Source organism: Fopius arisanus, unplaced genomic scaffold (genome assembly GCF_000806365.1).
Source record: "Fopius arisanus strain USDA-PBARC FA_bdor unplaced genomic scaffold, ASM80636v1 scaffold00042, whole genome shotgun sequence".
Classification (NCBI taxonomy): domain Eukaryota; kingdom Metazoa; phylum Arthropoda; class Insecta; order Hymenoptera; family Braconidae; genus Fopius; species Fopius arisanus.
The window spans coordinates 791,923-813,033 of NW_011887781.1; the positions used below are offsets into that span (position 1 = coordinate 791,923).

Consider the following 21,111-nt stretch of genomic DNA (forward strand, 5'->3'; position numbering starts at 1 on the left):
CTTACACCATAACTTTGGCTAGTCTTTGCGCATCCCTCGTTCTTCCGCGTTGTAATATTCGCCGTGGAGATATGAGGGGAGAAAGGACCGATGTAATATAAGGTTATGACTCAGGGCTCGGTGTTAGTCAGACTTTTTCACCCCCGATGGCTCGTTTTATTTCACCATTTGGTGATACGAATTTGTTGTTATACCGACAAGTTGAAAAATCACTGATTACTCCATTAAATATTTCAATAGAATCAATCCTGAATCTATCTGCTCTCCATTTAATCGGTTGAAATTAAATGAAATATGAAAGTTGTGGGGCATCGAGGGGCTTTTGCCGTCAATGCACCGTGTGGCTTACATACCGTCTGTGGATCTCGAGAAATTTTCAATCAAACGCACGGAATGCCTGGGAGCCATCTACATCGAATGCCACGACCGCAAATACTGCACGCTCGGTGGCGGTCCTAGGAGATCTATACTCTCCAGAGGGAATCGGCTATTGCGTAAGGGGAGATCGGTGTGGTCTGAAGGGCGTTGGCGTCATATGGTATTTCCACCCACAACTCACCCCCTCAGCGACATACCGTGCAAACCCTTCTGGTCAATCGGCCTTAAAAATCTCAACAACTACTTCTTCCTCTTCAAATTCAATTGTTGACATTTTTATCCATTGAAAAGTACCTTTGGACCCATAAATATTACGACTCCACAGTGGGAAGGTTGGTTGTCGCTGAGGGGAGGATGGGGCGGTTGAGGGGTAATGGATAGGGAGAGAATCAGAGAGTTACGTGGCATCCGGAACAGAAGGGGATAACCTGGTTGGACTGAGTCCAGGTACAGGGCGTCCCGACGTCGCTCCACCAGGCGTCGTTCGACCAGCTGATCGCCCTGTGCTTGTGTGTGACGCGCGTGGCAATGGAGGGGTTACATCCAGTCCAAGTGGCGCCAGCAACCCTGTCTCTCCTTTCTTTACCCTTCCACCCTCTCCCTATTATACTGCCACCTCTATAACCACACTGTCAACAGTTATACAACGAATATCAACGACAATGTCGCTCCGTTCTTATGCCAGGCATAAAAACCCCTTGGCACATCGTAAAATTTCACCTGTTTTACTTCACCCCGTCGGGCAATGAGGCATTTTTTTTCTGCCACTGCCCCGTATGCCTGATGTATAAGTCCCTTCAAGGTGGCAATTCTCACTTGGCCAACCGGATCGATTTAATTTCCGCCGACGTGCCGAGGAACGCGACTATTGACAGAAATTGTTGCTTTTTCATACCCCCCAAGACTACAATACAAGGAAATCCTGAAAGAATGAGAAGAAAACGCACAGACATTCCTCCGAGGAATCATTGAGAGTGCCCGGAGACGGCGAAGATTGGACGGAGAGTGCAAAGAAAATGAACAAAATGGAGGAAAACAAGAACGAGAAAAAAAAAATACGGGAAGGCGGAAGAGCGGGGAATGAGAATGAAAGAATTTAGGTTTGCATGCTTCATCAGATTGCGCTACAAAGTCTTCTATCCTTCGTATTTCGTCCATTTGCAGTCGTGCAGAAACAGGAAGAAGGAACTTTGAACTCACCCAATCCCCTTGGATGCCCCGGCACTTTTCCATCGATAGCTCACCGCCTATACGCAGTCTTTAAGCCCTGCTGCATCAATTGTAGACGTCTCGCAAATCCAATTCTCTACTCCTGCTTTGTATTCTCACACTTCCGTTCCCCCAGCATTCCTCCAACTTTTCCCTTCATTTGTGTCTCGTATCACGTGACCTATTCATCCACAGTAAATCAAAGACCAATTGTTTCATTTTTTTTAAATGACCATTTTTTTTTCACCCCGTCAATACCTGGAGGAAGAAAAAATGCATGGCGTGGGGGGCGGAGAGGGGGTGTGAGGAGAAAAAATGGAGTTGAAATTTAATGTGAGATTTGGGACTTGCTCCTTGTATTTTGACTATCGCTGGTGGGTTTTTCGAAGGAAGTGTGGTGTTGGTTTCTATAGAGTATGTGTGTCCGATGTTATCTGTGGTTGCCATGGGGATCCTATTGATTGGCCGACGCGCCGACAGACGTCACGGGAGTCGCGGCGCCACTCCGACTATTGCCCACCCCTTCGACCCCTCAACCCCTCAGCGTATCCACCCCCCGACCCTCTTTTTCCTCTTTCTATCGCGTCCCACTGTGTCCTGACGTCCTTATCCCACCCAAACCTCACCTCCTCTCTGTCACAAACTGGATCTTCAGGTACTTATTGCCGACTCTCTTTCACTTCCGTTTCCTTTTTTTTTTTCCTCTCACCCCTGAAGGGGTGTCACTTGAGTACACGTGAACACGTGAAAATGACGGCAGAGGATCAGCTGAGCGGTGTGACCTTCCACATTATCAAGTATTTTCATCGGAAAATTCTGATCTGTCAGTGATTTTTTCTCCGCTGAAAGAATTTATGTTTCTGGTGGATTTTCTTCTGGTGTATCATTATGATTTTTATCTTATTCAAGTTTTCTTATGACACAACTCAACACGATAAACTCGAATCGATGAATCTTGGGTTGAATATCGAGACTAGACTGTCTGATTTCTCTCATTACTGTCTACCTGTCGAGTGACGTCGGGATAAAAATGGAATAACAGGAATAAAAAAAATGGAGGCGGCATTGTTGCAAAGTAGAGAACTCCTGGTGCACCCATTGGCCGAAGAGATAGTTGACAAAGGCAACATTTCCGAGGGGAAATGACAGTTAGCGGTGACTGGTGTTTACGAGAGAACCGAGGAAGAAATGAATAAAACTAATTACACAAATTCACGACAAGGGGAAAATGTAATTGGAGGAATAATGAAGGCTTATCGGGTTTTATTTGATAAAAACATACCTATTATTGCAGTATTGACCTTAATAGTCGTTTCGACCTCGTTCACAGCAGGCGTACGACCAGCAAGAGAGGGAAATATGGATGCGAGAATAATTCGATGACGGGGTGCATTTGCAATGGAAAAAACGTCATTGCTATTCATATCCCTCTCTCGTCCTTTTATGTATATTTAATTGCACCCCAACAACATCATTCTCGATGGAAAATATCTCTGAATACGAAATTTATTTGAATAGATAACGAGATTACAATGAGAGCGAAGTATCTGTGATAAAAAAAAAATTCTCCAACTCCACATCATAAACTGTACATTTCTAATTGCAATTCTATTGATCAAGTGATTTCAAGTGATTTCATTAGTGAATAGGTCCTTGCGTCACAGCACGAGGAAAAATAAATCGAACCACCTGTATGTACCACGATTTGCTACACATATGTACTTCATCCGTGAGATACCATTGCGCAACGACGCGACTGTTATTTCTCCACTATTCAATGTGTATATAAATCTCCCTCGGTATCGAGAAGCGCGTCGTGCTGTTGACGGGGAAAAAATCTCAAATAAATCCTCCGATAATCCAGCATTCGCTCCTTTCAGACCCTACCCTTTTTTTCCTCCACTGAGATACAAGTATATACATTGTGGATATAGTGCCTCATCCACCCCAAGTAGTGGCAGTACCACTCTGCCACATCACAGCCCATTCGCCTCATCCAGTCTTATCCGACGAAAAATATATCTTCCTCTCCCCTACCCTTCTTCTCCTCATTAAAAAAAAATTCCAATTTATCAATGGAAAGAAAAAATTAATTAATGAGTCTTCATTGATGGCAAGTGGAAGAAGGGTTGACCCCCGGGGAGTATTTACACGTGGCAAACTACCCTACTCAAAATAATCCCTTTCTCCTCACTTCCGTTCGCCGTCTGGCGTCTTATCCAACGATCCATTGACGTGTTAACCCTATCGTCCAAACTCGTGTAGATTTTGTGGGCGTCTACGATGATATCTTCACTGTGAGGTGGTGCACACAAGTTGAGGATATCGTCATTCATCCCCTCGGTCCCTGGGTCGTTGGTTGTTTGCCGAGAGGTGCCCCATGTGACGCTCATTGGTTGGACGTCGTAAGCCCCACGTGTTATCGATTTAATTAAGACGCTTTAGCCTTTTCCAAGTTGGTCGATGGACAGGGGTGGGCTGAGGGTAATTTGGTCGTGCTGTTTGCTCTATAAAAGTTCGCTGGGTGGAGGAGAAATCGACGGGTTACTTTCGTTCTTTCCAGGGGGAATCGACAGAGCGTTGACATTGTCATCATTTCTAGTTTGGTCTCGATCTCCCACGAGTGTAATTGCGATATCTCTTAATTGCCACTCTCGTGGGGCGCATGTACACGCCTGACATTTATCTGTATGCGGATCTAAGATACACCCGAGTAAGGGAGGCTAAATTAACGTGGATCATGTATCGGGGGTAGATGACAAACTCCAGGGTTTTGGATAGGTGACTCCGGGGGGATTCAAATTTATACCGTAAACATTTGATGCTCTTCGTGTTCCATAACCCACTCTTTGAATTTGAATTTTCACTATTTTCGGGGATATATCTATCTAATATCAGATTTAATTCTTCACTGTGCAAAATTACGTTGGTCTATGTATCTAGACATATGTATAATTTTTTTCATTTAATTTTTTTAATTTCCCATATCAAATTTCCCAATAGGGAAAATTCCCGAGAAAACTCGAGAAAAATTCGAAGATTAAGGTTTGATTTTCCCTTTGAATGGCAAGTGAATCTTTTCCTATTCACACGTCATATACTCTAGTAATGGAAAAAATGGAAAAGTGGAAAAATGAAAAAATGGAAAAATGGAAAAAATGGTGGAAAATAATGAAGGGAAATGGTTTAAAAGGGTTGGAATAGTGTCATTTGCACGTTATATTTTTAGAAGGCATGGAAAGTTCTCATGAGATGCGTTGGTAATATACGTAAGGAGAGTTGGGGAAGGTGTGCAGGCGAGTGGAAAAGCTCGCTATGTAGTCAGGGTGGGATGAGAATGTAGCCCGTGGGAGTAATAGTGTCGGGATGTATGGTTATTGGCCGGTCGGCAGCATCGATTCTCATGGCTAGGGAGCCACAGATCACCTGAAAACTGAAACTGTTTCACTACCACAGCCCAACCTCTCTTTTTACAAGCCGTATCATCTCACTTTATCATATTCAAAAATTTTCTAAATACGTTATCCTCGGGGATATCTCATACTCTTATTTATTGCCTCCGTGTAAATTGGTGAAAATGAAAGAAAAAATAAAAACGAAGGAAACAAACATCACCATCAATTTGAGATAAAGAATCTCACGAGTTCATACGTTGAAATTTCAATAATAGGGTATAATGGGAGGGCAAAAAAGTACCGGCAAATAGTGAAAATTCCAGGTCATTCTGAAAGGAAGCGAGAGCCGTGGAGGAGAGTCTGTATGGCACCGTGGCAGTATTTATGGAAATGAACCGAGTTAGTTTGAATCCTCTTTCTCACCCCCTTCCGTACACACCACCCACCCCGAGTATATAACGATCCCTCGTTTTACCATGTTTTCTCCGGCACACTACTCAACCCAACCTCCTCTCATTTTCCATTTTCATCTTCTCGCTATACCTTCTCACCCACCCTCTCTTCCGTGAATCATCTGAGCCTAGAGCCACCAACCATTCTCTCCGCTGGATTCCAAAACCCTGTACTGATATAAACTAGACGAGCCCAGGGGTGTTCTTGTTTGCTCACCTATAATTACGTGGAATTCATAAGTTACCGCAATATCCATCTATATCGCTTCCGCAAACACCATTCCCCGTAATATGAGAAAAATTACTCTTATTATTTATCACAATGGGGCTTAACCCGCCCCTAAATTGTTATTACACTCCTCTCTGTTATATTTATCGTCAATATAATTTAACATTAAATTCCTCGATTCTGTGCTGCTATGCAGTCAGTCTATTTTCTAATCGCCCTAACATTTCAGTAGTAACTGCCAATTGTGGTCAGACTCTCATGAGTACCAACAATTCACGAAGAATTTCACTGGACTTTGTGCTCTCTCACCAGTTATAGACAACCCGAGAGAGACAAAATCATCTCTACTCTTGGCACTCGTGCATTCTACTTGCTGCAACCTGTTGCTATCCATCTCTTTCTCACTTCCCCGCGTCCGTGGTACTTTCGCCTCGCTCTTATATACATATACCAACCTATTCTCCCGTGGCATCCACCAAACCAACCATACCCTCTCCTCATCAAGACCTCTTGTAAACACTGCAGAGACGCCTCATTCTTCAACTGTGCGTCTCGTTTTGTGCATGCGCACGCACCATTAAACATCCTTTTGCCACCGTTTAGCAATCAATGTCACTAATTTAACGTGAATTTAAATCTCCAGAGCTCAAAGAAACCATTAAAAAGGAAAGAAAAATCGTTGAGCCCCGATTCTTGGATTGTTGATGCGAGGGAATGAAGAGGGATGGTTAAACCTCTTACTTTCAACTCCTCGCTTTCATTCCCTCGCTTTTTTTTTTAATTGACGTCATTCCAGAGTACACTTTATAGTCGAGTGTGCAGGTTGATGGAGTGTACCCACAGGGGCATGTCAGCTGAGTAGTTTTTTTTTTTTTACGAATGGGCCCTTGTGTTTCAACTCAATTTCTTCTAGGAGGCATTGATTTTTCGAGTTGATTAAGCCCAAAAGGATTCAATTCCCAGAAGAATGAATCGCTCAATTATCGAGAAAGCGAAAAATAAAACTTGATAATTAGCATTTTTTTTTCTGCACATTATGGCCGAACAGCTGTTGACCAGGTGATCCCTACACGCACCCTGCGCTTCCTAGAAGCAATTACCAAGGCCAGCTGTGGAAACAACCAGTGTATCGACCCCTTGCATAGACAATTTCTCCAGGGGTTGAAATGCAAAAGACCGCATGGAAAAACTCAAAAGCTCGAGAGCTGTTATTATCGCTTTGCTATCTACTGGTGGTGCGAGGAGTTCCTGGAAAAAAAAAAGGTGAAGAACTGGACAAAGAGGAGGAAAAATAAAAGCACCGAGGGGGTTTCACGTAGACGTCTGAGTTGGCGATAATACTGGAAGATTAAATCGCTCTTTTCCTTTCCCCCTATCACAACTCCGGGGGGACTTGTCATCGCACGACGCTCCGATTTCCGCTCTTAATTGTATTTTAATTACAAAACCCCCAAGCCGTCTCTGGACTCTCAGTCGTTCAAGTGGCCGGATAAACATCGAGTTTCATACCCTCCCCTCCATTTCTCCTTACCGTTACGGAGCCGCTGCGTGCAATTATTTTACGATATCATTCGCGAGTCTCTCGAGTTTGTGGACCCTCTTTAAGCCCCTCATCCCTTTGACTTCTCAAAGAGCTGGGGGATGACGAGTTTTTCACTACGTCCTGCACAAACCCCAAAGATTCTCCCTCAACGGTTGCCGTACGTGACTGCCATACTCCTGGACACATCTACTTTGATGTTTCCCCAAAAAAAAAAGGAAGAAAAAAAAAAAGAATTTAGTTTGCCGGAGGTATCTGATGGTGGAAGAGGTCCAAGGGAAAACAGGAAAACGTTGTCGAACCCATCCTCCACCATTTTTCCTCCTTCTGGATGACCCTTTTCTTTTTTACTCCATTTTTATTCGATTCCCCGTCACCTTTCTTAGCTCTTATCCTCTTTTCTCGTCACTTGGATACACTTGGTTCACTTCCACACAAAATTCCACCTTCTCCGACCATTTCCCATCGGAGTACATAATAATAAAGGTGCGTCAAAAAGACTCATCACGAATAATGGTGGGTCGTAGATGCTCTCGTCACGAGTGCTTACGACCTACTGTTAAAATACACGAAAAATTTTATCCTATTGAGTTGTTTACGCACCCGATAAATATTAATTTCTACATTTATATCGAATCAAATCGAACACACGTAGTTATCCCGTAATAAACGAGACAACTAATACAATAAAAATAGGATTGGTTTTAGTAGACAGGTTTTTTATTTGACAACGTCTTTAACGCGTGCTCTGGTTTATATCGTTTAATTCGGTTTGACGAATTAATTGAATTCCTTGGAATAGGAAAAATAAAAATCCAAGAGACTTTGCATGTTACTTTGCATAAAAATAACCCTCTCCATTTATGACTAAAACGTTGTGTATTTATTATCAAAGGTAAACGAGTGAAACTCAAAGGGCATGAACTCAACTCCTCTCGATGAGGGTTGCCCTATTAATTCGCTTAATTGTGCTGACGAATCAAACGCCAAAAGAGCTTTTGGAGTGCGCCTGAGACCCTTGTGCAAATTATCGCGATTTCTCAGACGAAGTAAACAAGTTACCCCTGCCCCAACGATCCCAGTGAGTTCATCTATCGCAACTGAGTTGTACGGTGATACTCATGGAATTACATGAAGCGGTGCAATTGGAAGGAAAAAGTGTTCATTAGTTGGAGTGAATATTCCTTTGAGAACTCGAGATAACGAATTTCGTGCACAGTTCTAAAATGAACGAAAGAAAAAAAAATTATTTTACTTGTGTTTGTGATTTATTGTGTCGTTGAGACTGAAGCAATATTCATGCACTTGTGGCCACGTGTACATTGTTGAATTGCCGAGTGCCCTGAGAATGGTTTTTAGATAGTTGAAACGACATGTTCAATACTACGAGGACGAAACGTGACCAACTTGGTTGGAATGGCATCAGACGTACTTTGCCAGACTCTCGAAAGACTCGACTACCGGAGACTTTCAGTAGTTGTCCTCTCATCGATCCTCACTGGTGACCACTTGAGGGTGCCACGACGATGGCACTTGGACGTCTCCAATCCTCCACCATCTGGCCTAATGACAATCAATTAGCGACAAATTATAATCAATCCTATCGTGAGATTCGCAATGACCTCGGTGATGCATAGTCATACCTTGACCCACTGGCCAATGATTTTTATCCTATATCCGGTGGTTTATTTCTCCTGAGGGATAGCCAGGTTGACAAACGATATTGACGAGAAAAGAGATTAGCCACTGGAGGGTCGTCGAGGATAACAAAGTCCTTTCTAATCTCGCTTATCGCCTTACTGACTCTCCAGCTAACCCAGATATCCACCAATGGCTGCCAACTATACACATAGGTTGCCAGTGGCTTTGTGCTCAAGCTATTTCCCGCGAACCCGCCCTGATCCTATTATCGGAGGTGTGGAAGCCCTAGGAAAAATGTTGCGTGACTACAAATGTTCAGTTTTTCTCTCTTTCACCAATTGCTAATACCATAGAGATTTTCCATTTTTCTCCTCCACTTCTTTGTTGGGAGAAAGGAAAAATAGTGAAATTGTTTGGAGAAATAGCGTCAGTGACTCGCACCACGCTCACACTCTCAAGGGGATGAAAAAAAAAAATCACCGGAGCTTGAATAGTGTCATACCACGAACGAAATTAAGGCAAATTGTGGCCCGCTGTGCGATACCATCGCCCAAAATCGATATGCAAATTTACGCGCAAATCCCAGTAATCTCGCGACCCCGCGTTCTGCCGTTGAGAGGTTATGGGTGACGAGGAAGAGGTAGAGGGACGGGTTTGGATGCCACATCACACGCAGAATACGAAGGAGGGGTTTGAACGACGACGGGTCGTAAAGTGGGGTTAGTCCGAGGCCAGGGATCGTGTTGTACGTAGGCCATCTTTTTTTTTTTCTCTTTATTTTTCACCAACCAGACGTATGGTGGATTGGTGAAAAGGTCGTTGAGAAAACGAGCCCCAAGAACCACACGTGTATTAGGGAGGAAAGCCAATGGCCAATCCTCCCCTTTCCTCCTTACCGATAAACCCTCTATTTCCACCTGATGATTTATGACAAAAGTTTTTAATACTTTTCAAATAATAATCATATTCAGATAAAACATGGAATTCTTTCAAATTCAGTATTTTTTACTTCCTGTGCAGATACATAAATTCAGGTGAATTTGGGCATCGTTATTGAGAACATGATCATTTTTCTCGTTGAGCCCCCTCTTACCACATATTTATTGCCCTGTAGGTCATATTTCTCTCTCGGAAGGTATTTGTGTGATTTATGTTTCTATCAGAGCGAACATTATGGGAGAGAATATGAGAATACGATATTTTTATTATTCCGGTGTGTTCAAAGAGCCGTAATAATAATTCCACACACATGAAAACCATTGCTGCGCATGCTAAATTCAGCTCATCTCTGTGAAATATCAAAATTCCCGTAACTTCATTATTTTTTTTTTTAATTTTCCCCCCTCAACGACATGTAATGCTCTTCATCAACCGTGCGATGTGACATTGAATGACTCCACCGGAGGCATAAAAAATCCATGATATTAATTAAAGTGTCGGGTTTTCAGATTGACATTCATCTCGATTAATAATGCTACCCGTTTTGCACCATCGGCGTACGTAACAGATTTCCTACATCACTTTGATGTTTTTTTTTCTCCATTACCCATCGACACAAAAATAAAATCTATAAAAAAAATTTCCTCGAATTATGCATTTAAAATTCCCATCTTTTCCAATTGCCTCTAAAGCTGATGGAGGTACTCTGTAAAAACAGTAAAGTAAAATCATCTTGTCTTTAATTTAATGTAGTGCAGATTCCATTGAAAATGAAATGTCACTCGTAAAAAGTCCCTTTACATTCGTCAAAACGCCACAAACCCCTCAACCCAACGGGACAAAACAACAACAGAGGGGTAGGAGGGGGTGGGATGAGGGTAAAAAACGCCATCAGCCAGGCATTTCAATTATCTTGTCGTTCAAAAGAGCTGTAATTGAGTTGGTACATCGCCGACACTGTCTCCCCGAAACAATGTTGTTACTTCAAGTCTTTCTTGAACTCCAGTATCACTTTGTCCTTTCTTCATTCTCCCCGCGCTTCTTCTCACAGCGGAAAAGCCTTTTTGTATTCAACCATCCGTTAGCGGTTTGCCGAAGTGGCCTAGCCTGTTACCTTCCACCCCGCACTCATTCACAGCAGAAGCTCCCTGTTTATTTCTATTTTTCATCCTCTCCTTACCTTCTTTTATCACGTCAGTCTGACTACTCGTGCCACAAAATAATCCCACAACAAAAAATAAACCTACCCCATCAATTAAAGTCAAACGTTACAATAGAAAATACGGAATATCATAGTTTGCTCATTAGAGTAAAACTTGGAGCTGCTCACCGTTAACTCGGCCAGACCTAGAATTAAAGGCTGATAGTACTTCAATATTATATTCTCTTCAACTCGGTTAATTAAGCGATATTTGATCTGACTCTGAACTCAGCGTGGCACAGAATGCAGAAGCTGCCGAGTTGCAATATGATGAAAGACAGAGACAGACGGAAACATGAGCCACCGGTGAAATTTACGTGGTATTAGGAAAACCCTCCGGATTTTCACCGAGAGAATGCGTCTTACCTCGCCTAATATTGTTAGTGACTAATTAGGGATAAGATTCTGGGGCTCAGTGAAACTGAAACTGAACCTGAACCTGAATTACTCTTATCCCACTAACATGTGTGTTTGATTTTAATTTTTCCAGGGAAGATGCAATCGGGAAAAGCCACCGTGCAAATACTTCCATCCACCTCAACACCTGAAGGATCAATTATTGATAAACGGGCGAAATCACTTAGCCCTGAAGAATGCTCTAATGCAGCAGATGGGACTAACTCCTGGACAGCCCCTTGTGCCTGGTCAGGTGCCTACAGTGGTATGTCATTCACCTCCAGTACTCTTTACTCTCATTAATAAATAAATAAAAAAAACAATCCAGCTTTCATACTCTTAATAAATCACTCACGCGTACAAGTATGACATTTGTATCAGCATCTACATATTTTATCATTTTCTGTAGATCGAGCAGATGCAACAGTGCTTATCTCATGTGTTTTATTTCAATCTCGATGTTTGAGTTGCGACTATTGATGATGCACATCACTCCATAGATTAATTGTCAGCACGTTGCATGATTATATGTGAATTTTTTTATTTATCATTTTTTTTTGGTGTTTTTTTTTTTACAATTTTGTTACAATATCTTTCTCAGTGTTGCCAGTGTCCTCCTTTATCAGCATATCACATTGTATATTTATTTCTGGTAAAATTTCCGTGGCTAATGGGGCTAGAGAGCCACAAACGCGTACGAGGACTCTCGAAAAACGTTGTTTCAATCCAATGAATCCCCTCAATTAATTGATAATTTCGCAATTAATCAATTGCTCACCCAAATCAAGCTTGATAAATTCATGATAAAATAGTTCAGGTGGCCACTTCAGGCACACGTGCAGCTTCAATTACGATAATGAGATGTATACTCTGGTATCATTCAAGCTCCCACTTATTTTCAAAATAAATTTTGCAAAATTTTCACAATAGCTGATGGAATATCGCTCACACAAGTCACCTCATTTCCACCTCAATAACTAATTTCATTTACTATTTACACTCATTATTAATAAATCCCCCAGCACGCAAAGTAATAAGTGAAAAACGATAAGGCGAAGAAAAAGAAAAAGAAATTGTTTATGTTGTCATTATACTACACGTATGACCGCCTGTCTGTCCCCCATGTTTGCCGCCTCGTGGTGCTCGTGGTTGTGGTTGATTGTTGGTGTGTTCTCCGTACGCTGCAATATTATGGCGAACAGGAGGGCCAACCTCCTCTGCCAGCGCACCATCACCTTCAACAGCAAATCCAGCAGCAACTTCTCGCTACCCACGCCTTTATGGTAACTCCTGGTTTTGGTTTGGCTTTCACTAATTTTTTTGTTTTTTTTTTACTTTTTTTTTTAATTTACCATTAATATGATTGTGGATTAAGACGTTATTTTTTTTTTCATTTTGGTTTTACATTTATCGAGTGTTTTATAGACTTGAACAATTGTCTCAACCAACTTCTGATATTTTTAGTAGAATGAAACTCTCTCTCTTGTCAATTGTGTTTGTGTAGTTGTGAGTAATAAAATTTCACAAGTTTGTTCGATTCAATTGTGTAGTTAGAGGCTGTAACTTTCTCAATATCAAACGACAGTATCGCACTGCAGTATAATTAAAATTGTCGCGCATGTCCAGTACTAGTCCACATGGTGTCCACAGTCCCCATGATTCTCTCATCCAGAATCAAAACGAGAGAAGGACTCGTTGTGATTCACCCAGTTCCCCGAGGTTGCCCTATTGTGACTTGCCACCGACAGAAAAAAAAGGAGAAGGGTTAAAAAACAAAACAAAGAAGGAAGTGAAAAACAAAAAAAATGTGAGAAAAAAAAAGGGAGGGAGGAAGAGGTTTGTAGAAATAATTGCGCGTCGGGGCGCGATCCAGAGAAAGGAAATATAAAAGGGCAAGTGCGAAAGGGCCTCTGAAAACTCTCGAGTGAACGAGGTCAAAGCAACGACCTACTGTACATACGCGTCATTCCCAACAATATAAAACGAGGTGGGAAGGGGGGGTGGGCAAAGGGGAATAAAAGGAAAAGGGATAAAAAAAAATAGTTGGAGTTAAATTAATGCCAACGCTCCTGGATGGTTTATATCCGGGGCGTTTCCTCTTTCTGATTGACAGGCAACCAATCCGTACCTAACTGGAATGCCACAGGTGAACAACACGTACACACCGTACTTCACACCGAGTCCAATAATGCCAGCGATAATGGGACCAGCTGATCCCACGGGGGTCGGTAGTCCGCTTGGTGTTGTCCAGCAGACAGTAGCAATGCCGCAGAAGATGCCACGTACCGATCGTCTAGAGGTATGTCTACCACCAAACTACATACAGCACGGTGGCCAACATGGCACCGGTGCGGCCCAGTGCCAGATGACTGGCCCTAACGCCGTTTACCAGGTCACCCAGGTCCCAGCAGGCCCACCAAATCAGGTCTCCCCAGTCTCTACGATGCAATCGGTCAATCAATCCCCATCACCCACCACAATAACCAGTTCCGTATGCACACCCCTGCACAATCCACATCCACATCATCATCCCCTCCACAATCTTGTCTACGTCCACGCGTACTATTAGGACTATTATATTTATTCTAGAGTATTGGCAGAGGGAATTTCACGCTGAGGCGGTTTATACATAGATTCATTACAATTGATTGGGGAACTATTCATTCAGGGGGAATATTGCGCTCGGATGAGGGCACCAATTCCAGACCGAGTCGTGAATTTATTTATACTAGTTTAGATATATGATATATTATAAATATATGGGTCATATGCAGCGTATGTGCATAAATATATTTATGAAATATTCGTATTGGCGTTAGTTTTGTAAACAGCGGGACAGGGGGCCGTTGTACGCGGCAGGGGAATTCATTCTTTTTTTTTTTTTTTGGTTTAGTTTTTTCGAATTTTTCTTTATACTTTTTTTTTTCCTTCGTTTGGTGGGGTAGAGTGGGATTATTATGCCCTTGAGGTGGAATATTCCACGGATTTCATTCTTCTGCCGCGTATTCCGGGGAAATTCGACACGTCGAGTGGGAGATGTTGAGAGGAAAAAGGTAAAAAGGTGAGGGAAGGAAAAAATGGAGGAAATGTTGAGGAAAATGTTTCTTCAAGCCAGCTGAGTATAATGACCTGTGCTCGACGTGTTAAAATCAACGACCATAGACAAACTTAGAATTTTTAATGGAATTTGAATATAAATTTCGAGTAAAGAGACGGGGATTATGAATGAGAGTGATGAAATGCAAGGAAACGTGATGATGTAGTTCATTAAAGATATTTTTAGGAAACTTGAGCGTGAATCAAGGTTTATTGAAAGAAAATTTCCAGTTATTATTTCATTTGGTGGAAAACATCGAGACGTAAATTATATTCTTGTGACATTATTTGTCACTTTTAGTGCGTTAGGTAATCAATACAAAGATTTGTAGATTTCAAAGGACCACGGAGTCGAGTGGAAAATTGATATTAATGAGATTATTTGATTGATGAATTTTGAGAGAAATATTAGCGGGGAAGATGTTTCGGCAAGATTTTTGAGTGAGTGATGTACCTATTCGATGGACATTAGCGGTGGTTTTTGCGCAGGTTTGCATGCATTCGAGTAATCATACGAATATGATGAGCTATTTAGTCGACAATCCGCACAATATCAAACTATTTTCTTAACCAAAAAAAGGATCAACGAATTCCAACTGACGGGGGTCGGGTGTCACACGATAGCGGACACCTAATTTTCATCTTATCACTTGTTCCTCGTTCGTCTTTTGTGACGACATTGCGTGTCACTCCGTCACTCGCCCGACTACCGGCCGTCTACTTGTCTCCCGAAACGTGTGCACGGCCCCGTACTGCAGATGTATTAAAACAAACACAAAAACTTGCAGAAAAAAAAAAGAACACCTAAAACTAAATAAACCAAGGAGGAATAAAAAAGGGAAGAAAAAATAAATCAATAATAGACATGGTCGCGCGCACGCTCGTGCCTTATACTCGCAAAATTTTTTCTTCCTCGTCAACAAATATATATTTTTTTTCGCACATTCCACGTGAACGAAAATATATTCAGTTATGTCGACGACTGGGGCATGAAAACGTGCGCAATAACTCCCGAAACCTATATTTAGATATACGTTAGACATAAATCTAGGATTGCATAGGATTATTTTATAGTTCGATAACGTGTAACTTGGAGTAGCATCCCGATGTGAGGATTTTGAGGTGGGGAGGGGCAAAGGGAAGAAATATTTCACGGCAACAAATCAATTCCTTTCGCAATGCAGAATTCACACGTACACACAGCCTCTTCGAATATAAATTTTCCTTTTTTACTCACGAGATTTTTCCTTGAGACTCCGGCGTGAGGATCTGCTGTGAGGGATAAACCCGGCGATAAGCGTGAAATTGGGGGATTATTTTTGTAATTTTTTTTCCGTTATTTTTTTTTATGAAGCCTAGGGAGATTACACGCATGACGAAAATATTCGGTTATCCGCACAATATGCCGAGAATGCTATTGAGGATGAATAGCAACGACACTCGGCATTTCCGAGATAAATTTTTAAGGAAAATTGGGCAAATGACGAAAATTTATCCCATCGATAACTTCTTCACGTTTTGCTGTTATTTTTCTACCTATCCACTTTCCAATTCACTTTTTTCTCACGGCTTCGACGTCCAATTAATTAAAATTGACGAGAACAATACTGAAGCTGATGAAATGTAACGAAAGAGAGTAACCAATCGTTGAGATACAGAACACTAGCACGTCAGAATGATTAATGAAGCATTAGGGCATTGTGAGAGACAAAGGATATTTTGAGTTGTAAATTATGAACGATTGAAGTATGTGATCTTGAATATGAAACACTGAGGGTGAATTGTTATTTGTTGTATTTTATTATTTTCATTCAGTTGTTCTCCCTTCGAAGCTGCTGATAATTCTTGGGACAATTCCACCGAATAAACACTCATCGTCAATATCAGTCATCAATTTTTCATTCTTCAACTTATCATTTAACTTATCTTCTCAAAAATTCATACACTCGGGCAAAATAATGGAAATAATTTTACAAAGAGTAATTGTTGATCATATTGATGATTTTTCATAAATTATTGGTGAAATTGTTCACGAGGATATCCAACAGTCTCATCAATCGATAGATTGTCAATATTGACTATGATTGTCATTATAATATTAATTAGAACAGCGGAATTTTTCTATTATACATGGATGCACGTTCGATTATACGGAATTATGAAGAAAAGCATTGGGATATACATATATGTGTACATATATGTACGTATGCAAGTTCATAGAGTGTATATTGCATTAAAAGGGGGTCACGAGAAATATCCGATGAATTGATAACTCGATTAATAAGAGAGATGATAAATACATGCATACGCACATAAGAACATATGAGATGTATATAGTAGGTAGGTTAACAAATTGATTGATTATATTTTATATCACTGCTAGAACCGGTAGCAAAAATCGAAAGGTTTATTTAAAAACCAATGAGCGTCTTTCAAAAAATTTCTATGGAAAAATTATTTAAAATTCGTTGGTCGTAAAATTCTTTTATTACATTAATTAATTTATCATATGTTTAAATTCCCTTTTGTTGTGTATTTATTGGTTTTTCTCGGCGAGGGTGTCGAGAATGAAATATAGAAATGTCTTTGGCGTTCGATACATCACGCAATTGGTCGAGTCAGAATTCTTCGAAATTTGCTTCCGGCTGATCACACCATGTAACTGTCTATTATTGTTCCCATGGTATCTCATTCCTTCACATTTTTTCCTTTTTATACTTTTATTACAAGAGTCATTTACCACAACTCTCCTGTTCCTTGGACCCCGATAGAAAAAAAACCGGTAAATAAAAAGACAATTGATTTTAATTTCGGTATGAGTACGCGAGTGGCTCGTTGAATTCTATTCGAAATAATGAAAAAAAAAGAATAATTAAATAGTAGTCAAAACGGTCCACGAGTGAAGGTACATATGCAAGGGCAAAATGATGAATGAAAACAGAGGATTAAATTTAAAATAGAGGAAAACTAAAGAACGTAAATGAAAGAACGAAAAGATGAAAAGAAAAAAAACTATGAAAAATGGAAAAAAAAGTATACACAATGTGATATTGTTAATTGGATAACTACTTACCTATTATTACCCACTTATTGCAGTTTAAGAAAGGAAAAAAAAAAACAAAGGAGATATTTGATGAAAAAAAAAAAACGAATCGAATTGTTTTCAACTAATCACGATTGGTTTTAACGATAATTAATAATTATAACTATTGAGTAAAATAATACAATAACGAATGGTTAATAACAAAAATAATCATAATAATACCTACTTGTGATGATGTAATGCGATGACTTGCATTAAGTCCGGGTCACGCGAAATCTTTTGATGATGGAATTCAAATAAAAACAAATGTAATTCAAAACTATAACAACTGCATAGACTGTGTTTATTGCATTATATCACGTCAGTTTATTTTTATATTTTACAATTTATTTATTTTCTTTCTCTTCAACTATTCGAGTCGATTCAATTATTCTTTATTTTATCTTACGTTCATCATTCGTTAATCCAAAATGAATTACCAGTTTCGTTATTATTTCATTATTATTATTATTATTATTATTAATATTGTGATAATAATTGTATTGATAAATAGACGCGGTTTACGCTGGCACAACTCGTTACATTGATCCTTGTGGTTCGATGGGTATATTGACGTGTTCTTCATGGACGTAGACTGGTGGTCTCTGGCTCTCTCAATGCAAAAGTTGAAATATCGAATTCGCAATGTCAGGCTTTGAAATTCGTTAACGACGTGTCCCGGTAATGTTCGATCGAGCGTCCCCTCAACGTGTCTGTGAATTCGATTGGTTACATGCCAATCGGTGAATTTTGTATTGTCAGGGTATAAGACAAGCAACAGAGACACCACAACAACGTTCATGGTTAGAAAATTGTACATTGCGAGGATGAAAGATCTCTCCAATTGAATACGGGGACATTTTTCCCCCTCTCGTCATTCCTCTAATCATCCAGACAATCGAATACATCTTTCCTCGCCTTCATTATCACCTCGGCATCCCCATCGCTCCCCGTTCCACCTGACTACTGAGTAATTATCCTAATTGTTTTTTTTTTTCCCTCGTCGTGATATCCTTTACACGAGGAGATTATTCAATAATTGCCTGCTGCCTGTCTTTCTCAAATTATTTTTATATTCATTGAAAAATCATCGTTCAATCCAGATTTATTTTAATGTTGAATTTTCCGCTTTTGTCGTTTTTTTTTTATTCATCTGGATTGAATGATTTATCTACAGGAGTCGTTGAATTACGCAGATATGAATGAACTGTAGTGTAATGCAGAGTAGACTGATGTTATTAATTCTATTTTCACGCGTCATAATTGCTGCGCACGTTTTAGATGAACAAATCAGTCTATGATATTGAAATTTTTATGTCTTCATGTTCTTTCAGCCTAGTGTAATTTACGATTTAATTGATTGCCATTTAATATCGTCATGTACTGAGACGAATCAACTCATTTATTTATTATCACATGACAATTTCGATTTGGATATATTCGTAGCGCCGATTTACTATACATAATTCTTTTCTTTATTTCAATATGCCTTATTATTCAGAGAGGAGGTGAAGCGAATGGTTGTTTTTAATTTTTTTTTTTTACATTTTATTTTACTACATGTTTCATTTAATTGTATTTTTAGTTCTTCCAACTCTATTTTTCTAATTCAGTAATCCTCTAATGCATTAATTGTGGTATATTATTTATTTTACAGCTAGGAGGAGGGGCTTGTACGCAAAGCATGTGAATTAAACATTTTTTATATGTATAAAGTGTGTATTGATATATTTGTATGATGATTTTTAATTGAGCTCAATCAATTCGATGTTTCTACATAAATTCATTAAACCCATACAAATGTATTAATACGTATATGCCGCATTGATTCAGTGCGAATAAAATAATTGCGCCAGTAGAAAAACCAAAAGAAATTGCTAACGAAATAAATAACGATCGAAGTGCAATATTTTATTGACACTTGCATGCACCTCGATCGTCGCTCTCACACTAGTCTATCACACATTCAACTAAATGTAATATTACCTCTTTATTATTTATTTATTTACAAATATTTTCAGCATTACAATATCCATAGAACTATCGATTGCTGTGTTTCTTTCGATTTATTAACGTGTTGCCTAAACAATTTGGCTCAAAACTCACGAGTGATCCTCGTCAATCGATATCATCAGTACAATCAAATCAATTAAACCAATGAAATTCAAAATGGATGAATCGATTTTCGAAAAAGCTCGTTGCGCTCGCAGTTATCGTTGTCGTTGTTTGTTTGTGCGTAGCCTTCTCTTTATTTGGAATTAAAACCTCCAGTGTCATGAAAAAAAAAACAACAATAAAAAAAAATGGTGACAACTGAATAATAAATTGACACACTTCATGCATCACTCAAGTAAGATCAAAACATTTGACAATTCACAGCATGACACGCACTCATTACCAAACCAGAACACCAACCAACGGATATATCATGAGACTGAAACTATAACTAGAGTCCTCTCTCTAAATCCCTCTCATTCCCTCTATCATACAATGCACAACCGAGAGACGACTCGACCGGAGGATCGACCTAATACACTGTTAGGGATCATATATCGGAATAATACGTCATACACTCGGATCGCCACAAGCACGACTCGATGCCACGAGGCGTGCGTTATACATCGCATGTCGCATAATAAATGTACGCTACATCTCCTGTTCCCTCTGTATGCTAACGACGAATGCGGCACGCGCGTATACACACACATATTCCCACAGGTAGACTATATGGTTATTCGTAATCACTGGGGACAAGCGAAACGAGCCCTGAGATGGTAATACCATCCTGGGATCATGATCCGTCATCCAAAGTCGGGCTCGTGACAAATCCATACGATTTCGGGGGACGAAATAAAAATGTGTGATCATCGATGCATCTTACAAGATTCTTTTTTCCTGCTTCATTTGCACGCGTGCAATAAACTGTTATTATCTATTCACTCAACAAATCACTGTACATGTGTGTGCCTCTGTAAATAGGATAAATACACTTATCACCGATGTAGGATACGAGTGAGTGAAAAATCCTCGAAATCAGACATTTAGATTGTACTATTTAATCACACGACACAAACTCAACGTTGCTTATGTTCTCTCAACCCCCTAACAATGCATTGAACTATCAAATATTGTAATTAACTGTAGCAACCAATTAACACGATAACGTTGCGTAGAATATGATGATTCAGGCGCCCTAGGACCTAGCTAATGTAGTGGCTGATCGTAATAGAGCTGTTGTTGAAATTCCGTTAATTATCATGGGGCTAAAAAAGTAAAACACCATTGGCGATTGGATAATCACATTAATCATTCACCCCAATAGTCATTAAATTGAAAATCAATGGGTAAAATTTCAATAGAAAATTCCTCTTTATCTGTGAATTGAGAACAGACAAAGGAACCAACGACCAGGAATCAGGAAGTGAATTTTACTTCGTATCATCTATTGTAGAGTCGTAGTGATACGATCATCTGAGCGTGCTCAAGCCAAAGTCAAAAGATCAATCGCTACAACCCACCTCTCCACCTACCATGAAGCCTCAGCAACAAGAAC

At 40.0% G+C, this 21,111-nt stretch overlaps 1 protein-coding gene across 15 annotated transcripts in view; it reads left to right on the top strand.

Moving 5' to 3' along the window:
- The window catches only part of LOC105266892 (protein muscleblind), a 128,951-nt gene that overhangs the window by 89,030 nt on the left and 18,810 nt on the right, over positions 1-21,111 (top strand). For 10 of the 15 annotated variants that reach the window (XR_892199.1, XM_011305356.1, XM_011305355.1 and 7 more), the window contains 3 exons: positions 11,475-11,645; positions 12,583-12,663; positions 13,494-13,679. Coding sequence is in view for 13 of the 15 variants with exons in the window: in XM_011305356.1 (XP_011303658.1) it covers positions 11,475-11,645; positions 12,583-12,663; positions 13,494-13,679 (438 nt within the window). In the remaining 2 variants the exon portion in view is untranslated. The remainder of the gene's footprint in view (positions 1-11,474; positions 11,646-12,582; positions 12,664-13,493; positions 13,680-21,111) is intronic. The other 5 variants (XR_892200.1, XM_011305358.1, XM_011305362.1 and 2 more) reach the window with 1 other exon arrangement.